General features: G+C 39.8%; 1 protein-coding gene across 3 annotated transcripts in view; it reads left to right on the forward strand.

Annotated features, from left to right (window-relative positions):
* The window catches only part of LOC131459334 (protein unc-13 homolog C-like), a 90,975-nt gene that overhangs the window by 53,263 nt on the left and 22,935 nt on the right, over positions 1 to 14,777 (forward strand). For all 3 annotated transcript variants that reach the window (XM_058629041.1, XM_058629042.1, XM_058629044.1), the window contains 3 exons: positions 1,849 to 1,982; positions 3,889 to 3,974; positions 13,565 to 13,691. In XM_058629041.1, coding sequence (XP_058485024.1) covers positions 1,849 to 1,982; positions 3,889 to 3,974; positions 13,565 to 13,691 — 347 coding nt within the window. The remainder of the gene's footprint in view (positions 1 to 1,848; positions 1,983 to 3,888; positions 3,975 to 13,564; positions 13,692 to 14,777) is intronic.

Genomic DNA, 14,777 nt, shown 5'->3' on the forward strand with positions numbered 1-14,777 from the left:
ATAGTTGATTTGTAGTTTTAATGCCAAAGACAAAAGGTCAACACTGACTTCTGATTTTGTTCTTTGGTGATTGCAGTTTTTTTGCTGTGTTCACTTACAGACACTGAAAGGACAACCACAGATTTTCTTAAAAACAGGACCCAGATACAGACACTAAATAACCAACATTGGCTTGAAGGCTGATTGGGAAAACATGAAATCCACAGAATCACAGAATAAAGGACATTATTGAAAAGACAATATTGGAAAAACAGCACACTGTAGAACTATAAGCCAAACTAAACCATCAAATGTGCGATGAAGACTGAGATAGGGATCATTTGAGTACATATGAAATACATGAGGAAGGGGCAGACAGCAGGAGTAAACTGGGAAAAAAAAGACAGTTAAAGGATTTGTGAGAGGATGTTTAATAGTTTTTGCTTTTAGTGCCCTTGAGGGAAAGGTCTGACTGGGGTGAACTATAGACTGATTCTATGCAGTTTAAACATGTTAAGCAGCTTGTAGGCAGAGGCTGCAGCGTAATCTCAGGGGGTGAAATGAGGCGGTCACAGACCGTGCTGTTTTACTTCTCAGCCATTGTTGAAAGCACTTCCACTAGCACGTAGTGTTGATGATTTACTATTTTGGATGCATATAAACTCTGGCGCAAACATGCACCAAGCGTAAAGTGCCCAATACAATGCCAACACAATTCTGTTTCTTATGAAGCTCACACGGCCTTCTTGCTGCATTCATATTGCGACACAACTGAAAATACAAATGAAAAAAAAGTATGTATTTAATGTTTGCTTAAAATTGAGCCTCCCCTGGAAGCACATCTATTCCTGTGTATGACTATTGTGCACAAGATGATAGACGTGTGCATCCTTTTATGGGCTGACATGATCACTATGAGTCAGTGATAATCCATAGGATCGTTTTTTTTCCCCCCCCTTGTTCCTGTGAGATTAAATTCTGTTGCTTCTCAGCTGCAAATCATGCAACAGCATTACCATGTATTTACTCCGAGAATCAACATCAGACACAAGTTGATTGTTTTTGAACTGATTAGACTGTAAGGATTGTATTGAGTTATATATTGAATGGTGTTGCTCTGTGCCGCTGAAGGTTGTTAAATAATTCAACCTTGCATTATTCAGCAACTGATTAGAGCATGTTTCAGTTTTAGCACCGTTTCCTATTCATCAGAAATGCATTTTGCTCCAGCGAGAGTCGCGAATTGTATTGTCGCCTCCTTTTTTTTTTTTTTTTTGAGGCATGCCCCATGGCCCATGTCAGTGTATTTTTTTTTTCCATATAATCGTGTCTGTACACCGAGTACTGTCAAAAGGGGTGCGTTCCAATATGTACAGTATGCACACTCTCTCACCCTTCAGTCTGCTCAGCCTCTGTGACTTTCTGTGGAACCTGTGCACCACGGTGTGAGAGGCGGTGACAGTTACTTGCTGACTCGAGATCAGTGTGGGGTGAACAGATGGTAGAGTCAGTAAGTGGTTTCATATTCGACACCTCGCAACAAATATTTCTGTAACCCTGTGAAAACCACCACTACATACCAAGGCACATTTTTGACTAGTGATTGTGTTAAAAAACGTAAAAGATACACAGGTGTCTGTAAACAGTAGAGTGTCTTCTTGACTTGGAATACAAAAAGTGCTCCTAAAGTGTGTATGTTTAGTGAGCAACCCAACTTCCTGTCTTGTCAAATACTTCCTGTGACTGTGTCAAAATAAAAGCCAACCTTTATTACGATCAGTGGGAATTCAGCAGGTGTTCGATCGGCAATAAATCAATGAAACATCTTTCCTAATCACGCCATCTTAATTTCCTCCTCCTCCTTCACAGAGTCGGAAGCAGGAGATTCCCCGTGAGGAGCAAGGTCCATCAATAAAGAACCTGGACTTCTGGCCAAAACTCATCACTCTCATGGTGTCTGTAATCGATGAGGACCGGACAGCTTACACCCCAGTCATAAACCAGTATGTACTTCTTTACTGTTCCAAACTATGGTCTGTTGAAATCAATCAAACTCAACATAACCGGCTACTATATCATTTGTCAGTTTATCCACAATTTAGTTTATCAAATGCTTGAAAACACCTTTCTGAAAACACTTGTTTTGTATTTGTGGGATTGGTGAGATTTTCTTTCATGTTTTTTTTCAGAGTGTTTTATGTGTGAGAATATTATATAACAGGCTGATAATGATGTTGTTTGATGCTTCAAAATACTTTGTCATGCATATTTATGTATATATATATATACACATATATATTTTTAAATCAATTAAGTTCTAACTGGGCTTTAATATTAATCAAATATGCTCAAATAGACAAAGGAGCCACATTCTAATAAATATATCACCTTATTTTTGTTCATTGTAAAACATTTGTGTTATTTGTTAGAGACAGTAGGAGAAGACAAACACCCGTAAATCAGAATCGATCAAATGCTTTTTTCTATCTGTGGTGAGGAGTACAGTGTTGTGCCAGAGGGGTTTGAGGTAGTCAGAGAATCCAGCAGTGAAGAATAGTCTGAATAGCAGTTTGTTTTTGTTCTTCACATGATGTGGGTAATTATACATTAAGTTGCAGCTTAAGAAAGTGGAGTGGAGCTTATCCTAAAAAGCAATCGTGGCATACATATTCTCATAGTATCCTGTCATACTTTAACATCCCCCTTCTGGAGGCTGATTTATGATTCTTATTAAAAAAAAAGAAAATGTTCTGAGCTTTTCTCTTGTGCAATATTTATGTCCATTTCCTCCACGTTACCCTGTCCAGAGTGGTAGAAACCCAGGACTGAACGTGTTGCCTTTAAAAATGAGGATTGAGGATAGAGCAACTCAAATCTGTAGCTATGTTTTGTGAACACTTCCACGGTATTCCAGCCAGAAGTGTTTTCATGGCATTGGACTGATCTGGTGAATTTCATTTATAAAAGCAAATATGAAATTGGATGCCACAGTTATGAACATGTGAGGGATAAGAGGCTTTAGGGATTATTTCCAGGAATACTGTGGGTTGTTGACATTATTTGTTTTATCATATAGAAGTGGATTGTAAACTCTCTATATAAATGCATTGTAAAGCTGCAGATACTACATTCATTTTCCCAGGAACTTTTATTCATTGTCTGGATCCACCTACACTAACCAACACCAAGTGGGTGTGTAGCGAGACTGATGAGGAGAGTCTAAGGGTGATGGATATGTGAAAGGTTCTTTGTTTTGCCCCCAGTTTCCTCTGGGAACACCAACCCAACATCGAGGCCTAGTCTTTGCTCCTTTGCTCCACAATGTAATCTCCCAAGAAAGAGTTAGAATGTAATGTGTGAGTGTAGCGTGCTTAGGCTTCATCGGTTCGCAGGAGCGTCCCGGGTGAACACATGATTACTGACTCAATCGAAGTCGCAGGACAAACACGATTGTTGTTGGATAAAGGCTGGTCTTCAGCAAAAGTGAAACATTTCTGGGTAAATTGAACTTTCTCATTCCAGGGCGAAGTGATTTATAAATGTCCTCCCGTTGTTGTCTGGAGATATGGATAACTGAACCATTGACGGCTCCCATTCGAAGCTTGACTGAAAATCTATAGGCATTCAAAGTTGTGGATTACTTACCTAATAGGTCGCCACCCTCTGTCTCTCTCCTTCGCTGTGCGATTTCCTCCAGCGCACAGCTCCTGTTCCTCCTCGGTTTTGGCCAGGTGTGGAAGTTACCTCTAGATTCTTAAATCGCGAGGTTCACCTGCCTTGTCGTCTTTGCACATCTGTCCAAGTCAAGTCGCTAGAGAATTCAAAACGGGTCCAAGCCATCAGGACACCCAGTCAAGCTTGTCACTACACAAAAGATGAGTCTAATTGGAATCCATTTCAATCCACCAGGTTTCCACAGGAGATGAACGTCGGGAAGATCAGCGCTGAGATCACATGGACCCTCTTTGCTCAAGATATGAAGTATGCGATGGAAGGTCAGTAATGCCGCCGGTGTCTCATGCTCGAGGGTGTGTGGGTGCATAAGTGGATTTATTTAATTTAAAGATTGATGGCAAAATAACAATCCCTCCAGATAACACTTAGAAAAGCCGCACAACATTCTTATCGGGTGCTTCCTTCCTTCTCTGCAACAGCACAGGGATCTGGTTTAAGTGCTCATGTGTTAAAACTCTGTGTATCTGTTTATCGTCTGGTGTCGCAGTGCTGTTTATCGGTCGTGTCTGGCTGTGGTCAGCTCCACTGCCTATTTAGATTACACAGCCCTCATTTCACTCCACTGATCATGATATAGAAACTGAAACTACTTGTCCCTCCTCCACCTCTTCCTCTTCAAGATAAACACTAGGATCAGTGGCAGAATCAGAAACAGATGGGTTGCTTAGGTTTCATTGTTGCCGTGTTTTGGTACCTGTTAAGTGCAAGTGCTTCTACTCTATCCTTTGCTTTCAGTATAGACATTTATTTTTCCACTTTAAAATTTAGTGACAACAATTGTGACTTTTAATATACCATTAAACACAGATACTGATCATATTGTAGTATCGTGGGAATTAAATTTAAAAAAATAAAGAATTACCTGCATGATGAAGGAATAAAAAGTGCCACCACATGTCCAAAATAATCAATTTCTTCTTCTACTGTCATTCCATACCAGTGTTTAATTTAAATAGAAATTGTGCACAAACTTTGATTCACATTTAGTCTTCTTGTAATCGTCCGTGGTTTATAATTGATGTTGTCAACATGTGTGAGTCAACAGCAGAGTCTTGCAGCAAATCCCAGATCTGCTCCTCTGGCAGATATAATATCAGTTTTGACTCCAGCTCACCGCTAAAGGGAGGTTATTGAACGATCTGCTTTTCTAGGATAGAGGCTTCTACATCAAACCCCACTGGTTATAAGGATATATGGCAAAGATGGGCAGAGCAGAAGGGGATTAATGGGACTGTGGTTGTAGATAAATGTTAAAATCTCTCTAAATTTCTCCCCCTCTCTCTCGCTTACTATCCAATCTCTCTAAACTCAACTAAACACTACCACTTCTATATCTCTAAACAGCCTCGAGGGATTTTTTTTTTAATCTGTTAGATAAAAAAAAACAACGTTCATAAACCCTATACATCGTTCCGCAGTTCATCTACAAAAGGTCAGATGAAAACTTATCAACTTCACTTTACAAGAACTGCAAAGCAAAGGGTTAGTTATTCACTCCCAAAGTTATTCACTTTTTTTCTTTTGTTTTTTTAAATTGCATTACCATAGCATTCATGCCAAAAGTACTCTGTCTTTTAATGAGGTCTTATTTCATACTTTACACTAGGGGTGTCAAACTCCAACGTTTTCCATTTGCTTTACTTTTAATGAATCTTTTCACAAAACATATTGTGAAAAACCTGCAAATGTTATGCTTAAAGTTACCATTAACACACATCACTGATCACAGTGTCTACAAAGGTACAACACATTTAGTCACATGTATCTGGAACTAACAATTCTAGTATTTCACATATGATTAGAACATGTCGGGATCTAGAAATGATTTGTTTTATGTAGTATTTCTGAAACTAAAGTGGGAGCTAATAAAAATGTGACCCCAGGGGACAAGTAAGGAATGACTCTATGTATAACTACAAAATTGTAAATGATTATCTTCAATGCATTGTTAACTTTCCTGCTCTGCTTCTGGACGTTCTGGACACCCCTGCTGTACACTGTTTATACTATTTTATTTTGTCTTACTTTATACTGCATGTAACTTATAGGTGGGAGGCATATCTCCAGAGGGAATTGCCACTGGCAATGCGGCCTCAGTGACCTCGGGGTTCAGGTGATAACCATTCCTAACAAAAATCCGATCAAAGTCACTGAACCACATATTTTGCCATTGTGTGGCGCTTTATCTTCTATTATCTCGTGCAGCAGGTGTAACAGTGTTTTCATGCGATCTGTGTCCAAGTTGATCCTGTGAACCACATCCACTGTATGTTGAGTGAGGTGTGATATTATATTCTCTGACGACGACAAAGGAGGCAACGATGCGTTCGTGGGAGAAGCTCGCTGAGGTGACTCAGGGTTTAGAAATGGAAATGGAAGAGAAAAGGCAGAAATCCACAAAAATAGGTCACTGATCAATTTTATTTTATTATAGCACCATACCAGAAATTATCTCAGGGCACTTTTCATATGGAGGACCACACTTTGTAATATTGCTTGAAATGTATGCCCATCTACACAGCACATACAGCTTTCCCTTGGCCAAACCATCCTGAGTTGCTATGGTAACCAGGAGCCCAGCTTGCTGCTGTAGCTTATTATATTTATGAGATTGCAGTAGTTGGATTGCATATAGGGGGGTATGTACGCCCCTTGCATTTCGTATGGTGTTCTTATTTTAGGTTCTGTAAAACAGTATTTTCTCTATTGATGAAGAGTGCATGCTGGGCGTTGCATCAGGCTTTAATGAGATGGGTATACATTTCTGGTTGCGTTTGCCTACGAGAGATTGCATTGCTGCGGTGAGCTAATGAGCCATTAAAAAACAGCATGTCCGTGTCATGTGACTGAGATATTTCTTTCCGCGGTTCGACGTGAATAATTCTTCATACACACCGCAGTGTTGTGAAATTAACAGTGAAGTCTTAGTGGGGAATTTATTGAAAATGAATGAAGCAGCAGTCGAAGTTACCAGCAGGCTTTGTCTCATACCAGAGACGTTGTTGAGGTTTAATGTTCTCTCTTCTGTCATTTGTAGGATTGGGCTATTTTTTACAACATGGTCTTCCTGTAAGAAAAGGGCTTTTGCTTTGACAATCTAGTGCACGATGTGTAATGGAAAAATTAGCAACATCTTCGCTGTCTGTTTAATGCCTTAACAAAAACAAACCCCAATTCCAGATAATCTATTTCAGTGACATACCATGCAATTAAGAGGATTGTAGTAATACAGACGTCATGCCTGAGTAATTTAACGTTGCAAGCATTGAAGGATCGCTATGGTAATGAAGAAAACAATGAAGTCTTTGCCCACAAAATCTGTTATATGAGAAATGATTCTTCATCTGTTGCCACAAATAAAACCACAGCTGGACAGAACTGACGTCTTCATCGCTGCCATGTTTATTTGATAAAAGACTGATTGACACTCATAATGGGTGTCAATACAGCATTAGTGAAACTTAAGCAGGTTTCATTTTTCTAATAATGTTTCACTGCTTTCGACAAAACATCAGCCCCAACAATCTTTCACCTGCACGTTCACATTTACTGGAGTGTGGTCATAGCACAGGTAGGGAAGCTTTGTCAGGGTCACCGTTGATTCATTGCTTTTCACCCACTACGTAAGAAAAGTATTTCTTTTTTCTTTTTTTTTTCTTTAATTGCCTCACGTGACATTTCAACCATTCTCATCCCGGGAGCATCATATAGCACTGCTCTGTCACATCCCTCGGCGTCGCCCGACAGACGCACAGGGTAGCCTTCTGTGTCTGAAAGAGACGCACCAGGCTTTCTATTGACTCAAATTTAAACCCATTAAACTGGTGGTGAATTTACAGTGGACGCTCAGAGCAGAGCAGCTGTACAATAAAAGTATGCGGTTAGGGTTATGACTGAGGTTAGGGTTAGGGCCATGAAAAGGACTGAGGTTAGGGTTAGGGCCATGAAAAGGACTGAGGTTAGGGTTAGGACTGAGGTTAGGGTTAGGGCCATGAAAAGGACTGAGGTTAGGGTTAGGGCCATGAAAAGGACTGAGGTTAGGGTTAGGGCCATGAAAAGGACTGAGGTTAGGGTTAGGACCATGAAAAGGACTGAGGTTAGGGTTAGGGCCATGAAAAGGACTGAGGTTAGGGCTAGGATGAATATCCAGGTTAGGCTTAGTGGTTATTTACTGTGGACTCAGACATACTTTTATTTTATTTATCGCCTGCATTTCCATTACCAATAATAAATCATAAATAAGTCTAAATACTGACAAGCACCACGTATGTGTGTGTGAGTGAGAGAGAGAGAGAGAAAGAAAACTGCAAAGCTGTGCACAAATGGGAACCACACTTCATGTGCTTTATGTATCCATGTGCCTTTAGTACTTAGTACTTAGTGATTGACAATAACGAGGTGGTAGAGTAGAAAAATCTAGCTATTCCAAACTGTACCGGCTCAGTATTCCTCTGTACACCATGTCCAGTGTGCTGCAGACAAAGTGAAGCAATGCACAGTGACCTGTTTACATAAGAAGGCTCATAAGTGGCAGGGCAGCTGACAGAGGCACCCTGAAGGAGAAGGGTGAGAGTGTCCTGCTTTGTTAGTCTGTCTTTCTCCAGTTCTTTGTGTGCCGTCGTGCAAATGTGCACTGGTGGAAGTTGAGTTGTGCAAAGTAGGGGGGTAGGAAAAAAAAAAAAGGAAGGAGAATAAGAGACGTCTGGGTGTGTGCACGCACAGACATGCGTTTGTGTGTGCATGTGCACATGCATTACTTAATGAAGTCTTTGATGCATCCTCTGCTTCCTGCTCTGAGGTCTCTGGTGCCAGTGCTCGAGCACAAATGGATGCTGCTATTTTTAGCATCTCAGTGTAGAGATCTCTTAATGTGTGAGAAAGAGATCAAGAGGGTGAGATGAAGGGGTGAGACGGAACGATAAAATGAGAAACGGAGAAAAAAAAAGAGACGTGAGAGAGGGATTGAATGTCTGAATGGTTGTGAATGGCAAAAGTGGAGCTCACTCCCTCATTCAGTTATTTAATACTACCTAGGTGCATGCTGTGTATATGGTCATTTAATGATTAACTTAATGATAAAACATTTAAATATTTACAGTTTCGATTTACTTACGAATTATTATTATTATTATTATTATTAATAATAATAATAATAATAATAATAATAATAATAATAATTAATATTACTAACTTCAGCAGATCGCTGGTGTGTACCTTAATCAAAACAGCACCTTGGAATACAGGCTGTGTACTTTCAACCAACAATCCTGGTTTTGAAGTAGAAATAGTGACGCAGTTTTTTAATACTTCCACTGTAGTTTAAATGTCGTGGTCTCTGGAGCGTGTCATTGAAAACGCGGTGCTTCAGCAGCCCATTAACTCATCTTCAGTTTGTTGGAACAGCTTCACTCCCTAGAATATTTTAATTGAATTTCAATTAATGTGACTCGGTGGGAGTTTTTGTTAGCACAGAAATATAACGTGTGTGCGGGACTGAGGCGCTGCTGTAGATCTTATGTTGCAGTATGATTATAATCTGCTCTACAATACAAAATATCACTTGATCTCCCTTTACTATAAATGTATGACTTTTATATTAAGATGTTAATAAAGCACTGGGGTGCTGGTCAAGCCTTGTAGGTGGTGCATGCTTCTTTTTTTTTAATCCTAGAGCGATCCCATAAATGTTTGATTCATTCTCTTCGTCATTTATTGCACAGATACACCTTCAGGGTTTTGTAGTAAACATGTAAAAGCTAATTATATTTGAGCGTGAGTGTGATGCAATGTATTGTAACTAATGAAAATATTCATTTTGTGAAACATTTACGGCCGCGACTTTAGTGAACCAGAGTGGACTTACACGAGTGAGACATAAATATGGCCTAAAACATGAATTGTTTTCGTCACATTAACAGTAGTTAGTGTGTCTGTGGGCTGCGGTGTTAAAGCAGAGCTGCCTCAGCGGGTCCCTTTGAAGCAGCTTAATGGACCCTTTGACAGAACTGTGTCATATGCCAAGATGAAGGAATAATGTCGCAGAGAAAACTACAAACTCTTTTCGGCTGTCAATATGTCAGCGTAGTCCCTCATTTGTTTGTCTCCAGACAGCGACGTGTATATTTATGTATCAAAAATATATATATATCTTTGTAATTGGAGGGTTGGGGCGTGAAGGCTGTGGTGAACCACTGCAGTTCATCATAATACCCGTGGCATTTAAATCAATGGAGCACAAAGACTGAGTTTGTCTGTCCCTGTGGGCTGAGTCGTACAGGATGACATCCTCACCGGGGACCTTGTGCCTCGTGGGTTGTCCTCCCTGAGGAAAACCCACACTTTTTACCACCGGCTTTCACAAAGGCACACACGCACATACACCAGCACGGAGGCCCTATTTTAACAGCCTGACATGCTCACAGACAATAAGAGCACACTTGTTTAGTTGAATACGTGTGCCATGTGTGCTTGTGCAGGCTGTTTACAAAAGCATTTAAAAAAAAAAAAAGAGTGACTATAAATAGGAAAATCATTATTTTTTTCAGCCAGTCTCATTATCTGTTTACAGCTGTGCCAAACACAATAGTTTGTGATAAAAAAAAATCCCAAAACATTTCAAAAAGAGACCAAATATGGCTTTGCCAAGCATATTATTGCTTGACATTAGAACAGAGTTGAAGGAATAAAAATGATGCATTGACCTCTATTTGATTGGTCTATTTTGTGACTTTTGGGAAGTTGAATATGCCAGGCAACAAGTCGATAATGTCACGCGCGACGGAATGTCATGGACACATGTACAGACACACATGGAGTCTGCGTTGACTGTCTAGAGCTAGACTATATCTCTGAGTGCTACCGGATGCTGAAACATGTTTTCTTTGTCAAAATGTCATAAAACAAAAAACAAAACAAAACAAAAAATGATGAAATGAAATGTATGATGATAATGGGGACGGGACTAGATAAGCTTTGCTTCTCCCGCTTTCCCTTTCGGTTATGTACGTTGTGTGAACTGCACTGTTGTGTGATCAGTGATCTAAATGTCATGACCGAAATAAATTAAATAACTAAATAAATAATAGAAAATAAAGAGGAGGAAACTCATTATCTAATTTGATGATGTGATAAAGAAGGAGGAGTCGATCTTTTGGATGGATGTGTGTGTGACTTGAAAGTTTTCAGTGCTGCCAACTATAACTGTATGTGCGGTTACTTTATAATAGTATGACATGTCAGGTCTGCCAGTCAAATAAATTAAAGGGTTGGTTCTCACAGAGTCTACAAGCAGGACTGATGTGGATGTTGATGACAAATTATTTCAATAATTATTCCTAAACACAGCTCGATTGGTTATGGTTAAGACACAGTATGGTTTTTAAACGTATTTCATACTTGAAAATTGGAAATAATAAAATCTCAACAAATATGACTCAGTTGGGAGTTGGACGCGATGTTATCCCCGATGCGTTATTGCAGGATTTCTAAAACTCATAATCGCGTTTCACTCAGTGAGTGGGAAATGAAATCCTTTCGCTCTTCTTCAGCGCGTGCGAAGAAGAACATTCTGCCCTTCTGTGTTTACATTTCCTACACACAGAGAGAGGATATGAGCTTCTTGCGACCTCTGGCACATTTTGTCTGTCATCTTACCGCAGATTTTTTTGGAAGTTTGAAAGGTAATTGTTATGTGACAATATTTTGGGCGAACTTTTCATTCAGTCAAACAAATGCCAGAGTATAATAAATGTCTCCGTGTTAGAGTACGTCCACATTTAAAAATGACTTTTGACTCTCTACGTTGACTTAATATAAGCTGTATTCCACAGCGTCTGTCCAAAATCATCACAACTGAATATGAAAACGTAGTAAAGCTCAAGCCCTGAGGCAGTGACTGCAGTGCTTCAGTTTCAAAAGCATGCTTGACAAAACCAAGTGGCTGACTTGAATCTATCTCTTCTAATACGTGGATTTGAGCACACACATGTAAATACCATATATTAATTCCTCGTATGTAAATATTTTCCATGGAGCTTCGAGAAGAGTGCGGGGTGACAGGTGTTGCACTATTCATCAGAGTAAGCTCCTAGGTTCTTATCAGGATTAAAGTATGACTGCTAACGTGCCATACATTTGAATGAAATCTTTCTTTGATTCTTTCATGTTTCATGTTCCGTGCACCCTGTTACTGTTAATATGTGTGCCTTTACTCGTGCCTTACGGCCAAGAAACGGCAGCCGTTTCACTTTACTTTTACACTTTGACTTCATCTCCCCTGCCTCTTTAGCTCTGTATAAGATGAAGCTACACCTGGTGATAAAATACATTCACATATGGTTAAAATGAAAACTTTATGAGCACATGTGGCTTCGCACCCCCCACGTTGTTTTTTTTTCCTGAAAACTGCAACAGCTGCTGAACAGAATAAGATCTACAGTCGCTGTACTATAGAGAATTTGACTTCTGAATATATAGTTAAAAGTCTAAAAGAAAAAATGAAGGAGAGAATGAAAGGGTTGCATAACAAAAGCAAAACAACACAGTGGAGAGCAGATGACAGAGGCTAAGAGACACACAGAGAGTCAGTCATGTGGAGGAGGAGGGAGAGCGAGGACGTGATTTGTCCTTCATTAGTGGACAAAGTTACAGTTGTTTTGTCGTGAACTTTTTACTGCGTTATACAAACTGCTGTTTGCTTCCAAATTGATGCCTTTGTTCTAAATCTAAGAACCTTTGTGTTATTAAAAATAAAAAAATACAAAGGAACTGTTCCTTCAATATACACTGATCAGCCATAACATCAAACGATAACTGCTTTTAGTGTTATGACTCAACGGTGTATTTAAATACACTGATGTACAAACAACACAGTTGGCAAAACCTTTTAAATGTTTTAATCTGTGTAGAAATGACTGATTTTCTCAGTGGTACAAAGCATTTCCTCATCTACTCTGTTTCACCTTCTAATTGCCATTGTATCATCTCTTGAAATGACAGAATAACACTTTTAGTTTATCCAATACTGCAGTTTGTGAAAGAATAGCTTCCTTTTTATTATTGCCTTGTTGTCTTATTGTGTTTCATCTCAATATCTTATTTCTCCCACTGCAACAGTTGTTTCATAGATAGGGGACTGGGACAATTCCGCACTGATGCATAATGAACATTGCCTGTTGATTTCCAGTTGCTACAAGCTGCAGCTCAACTGCAGGAGTAGGATTTATTTCTCTTTTCTTGGTGGCGGTGGTTTTATTTTCGTATCATCATATGTATCGGACTGCTTTATTGATTGATAAAGACAAAAAGGGATTTAATGCATGGTGGAATTTAATTGAATGACATGATAATCACAAATGAATTGAATTGTTGAGACCTTCTGGTTTTGGTTCTTTGCCCTGATCTTCTTTACTTTCTGTCTTACAACACTACCAATGGTTTCCCCTCTAGAGGATCCCATTGAAATGTCTAATTGTTCTGAAATGTGTACAGTGAACTTGACTAAATGACTCAGCCTCCATGTCAGCTGACATGAAAGTCTAATTATTTTCCACTTCAGTTTGTTTGCTGTTATTCAATGGCTCTCTTCCTTTTATTCCCTTAGTCTTTGATGGCTCTATGCTGTAACTAAGTCAGGCCGTTAAGATGTCAGATTAAAAGCAACCATTGCTACCATGGTTTAACCTCTCTCTCTCCCTCTCTCCCTTATTATTTACAAAACTATGTACCACTCTGCCCCGTCACACTGCTGTTTCAGGCTCATGAAATGTATGGTTTGTGTGCTGTGGATAACTACTGCGATCTCAGTGAAAACATGTTTGTTTGTTTGTTGTTTTCTTAATCTCCTTTGCAGAGCATGAAAAGCAGCGTCTATGCAAAAGTACAGAATACATGAATCTTCACTTCAAAGTGAAATGGTTCCATAATGAGTATGTCCGTGATCTGCCGGCCTTCAAGGATGTTCCCCCGGAGTATTCGCTGTAAGCATTCTGTATTTTTTTCCATTCACACATATTTTTTACACATATGTACAAATATGATTAGAATTGCAGTTCAGTTAAAGTTAAGATAGTACAAAGTAGACAGAGTGCGACATAAATAACAAAACGTAATTGGGATGTTTGCGTCCCAGTAAACAAACAGTGTAACAAGAGATAAAGCGGAATATTTTATTGAACCAAAAAGATTGAATAGAGAGTAAAGACCCTATTTTACGCCCCAGTGTAACGCAACACAACCAGTTTCCAAACGGTGCAGTTTGGAAACCCAGAACCTATGCACTCATCGATGTGCCCGTGGGTGTGTTGGTCTTGAAATGAGTTGTGGTCGTGTGAAATGTTGGCACATTGCTATCTGGAAAGCCACTTCGCTGTTGACCAACACAAATCTGGGCTAAAGGCACAAATTGGCACAGTTTTTTCATGTTTATTCAAGTGCTGCATTAGCGGTGCCAACGTAGGCGGGTTCACAATCTACATTCACTCTCTACTTGTGTCACATGGGGAGGTGCTTCAGCGCTCCTCCTCCTCCTCCTCCTCCTCTTCAGTGGAATGCATTTTGAATATTGGTGCATTTCTTTATCCCGTGCAGTCTAATGGAGTTATTTATGAGACAGTGGGTCAGTAGACGATGGAGGGTCCACCAGCCAAGGACCATGTACTCATTACTGTAGAGTGGGGGGGGGGAGGTGCTGCCTGCCTCCTGTGTGTAAAATCAGGCGCTTCCTTCATCTTCAACGGCGAGCTTACAGGACTCATATGTGCTTACTGCACTTGTGTTACTTCCTGATTCAGCTGAGAATTGATATATGAACAAGCAGAGTGTCTCACACGCTAGTGCCGATGCTGTGTGACATCTTAAATGTAAGACAACAATTGTTTGACTTGCAGCTGCACATTGTGTGAGACTGTGTGCTCCTGTCTCATCGCCATCGACTTCTGGCGCTCGTTCTTCACTTCAAACCTGCCTTTGACAGATTTCTTTAAAGTTTAAAGTTCTTAAACCTTCATTTGGATTTACTTATCTCCTCGGCAGAGAATCGTTCACCATTTAAATAGCAGCGCGCC

Source organism: Solea solea, chromosome 5 (genome assembly GCF_958295425.1).
Source record: "Solea solea chromosome 5, fSolSol10.1, whole genome shotgun sequence".
In the NCBI taxonomy this organism is placed as follows: domain Eukaryota; kingdom Metazoa; phylum Chordata; class Actinopteri; order Pleuronectiformes; family Soleidae; genus Solea; species Solea solea.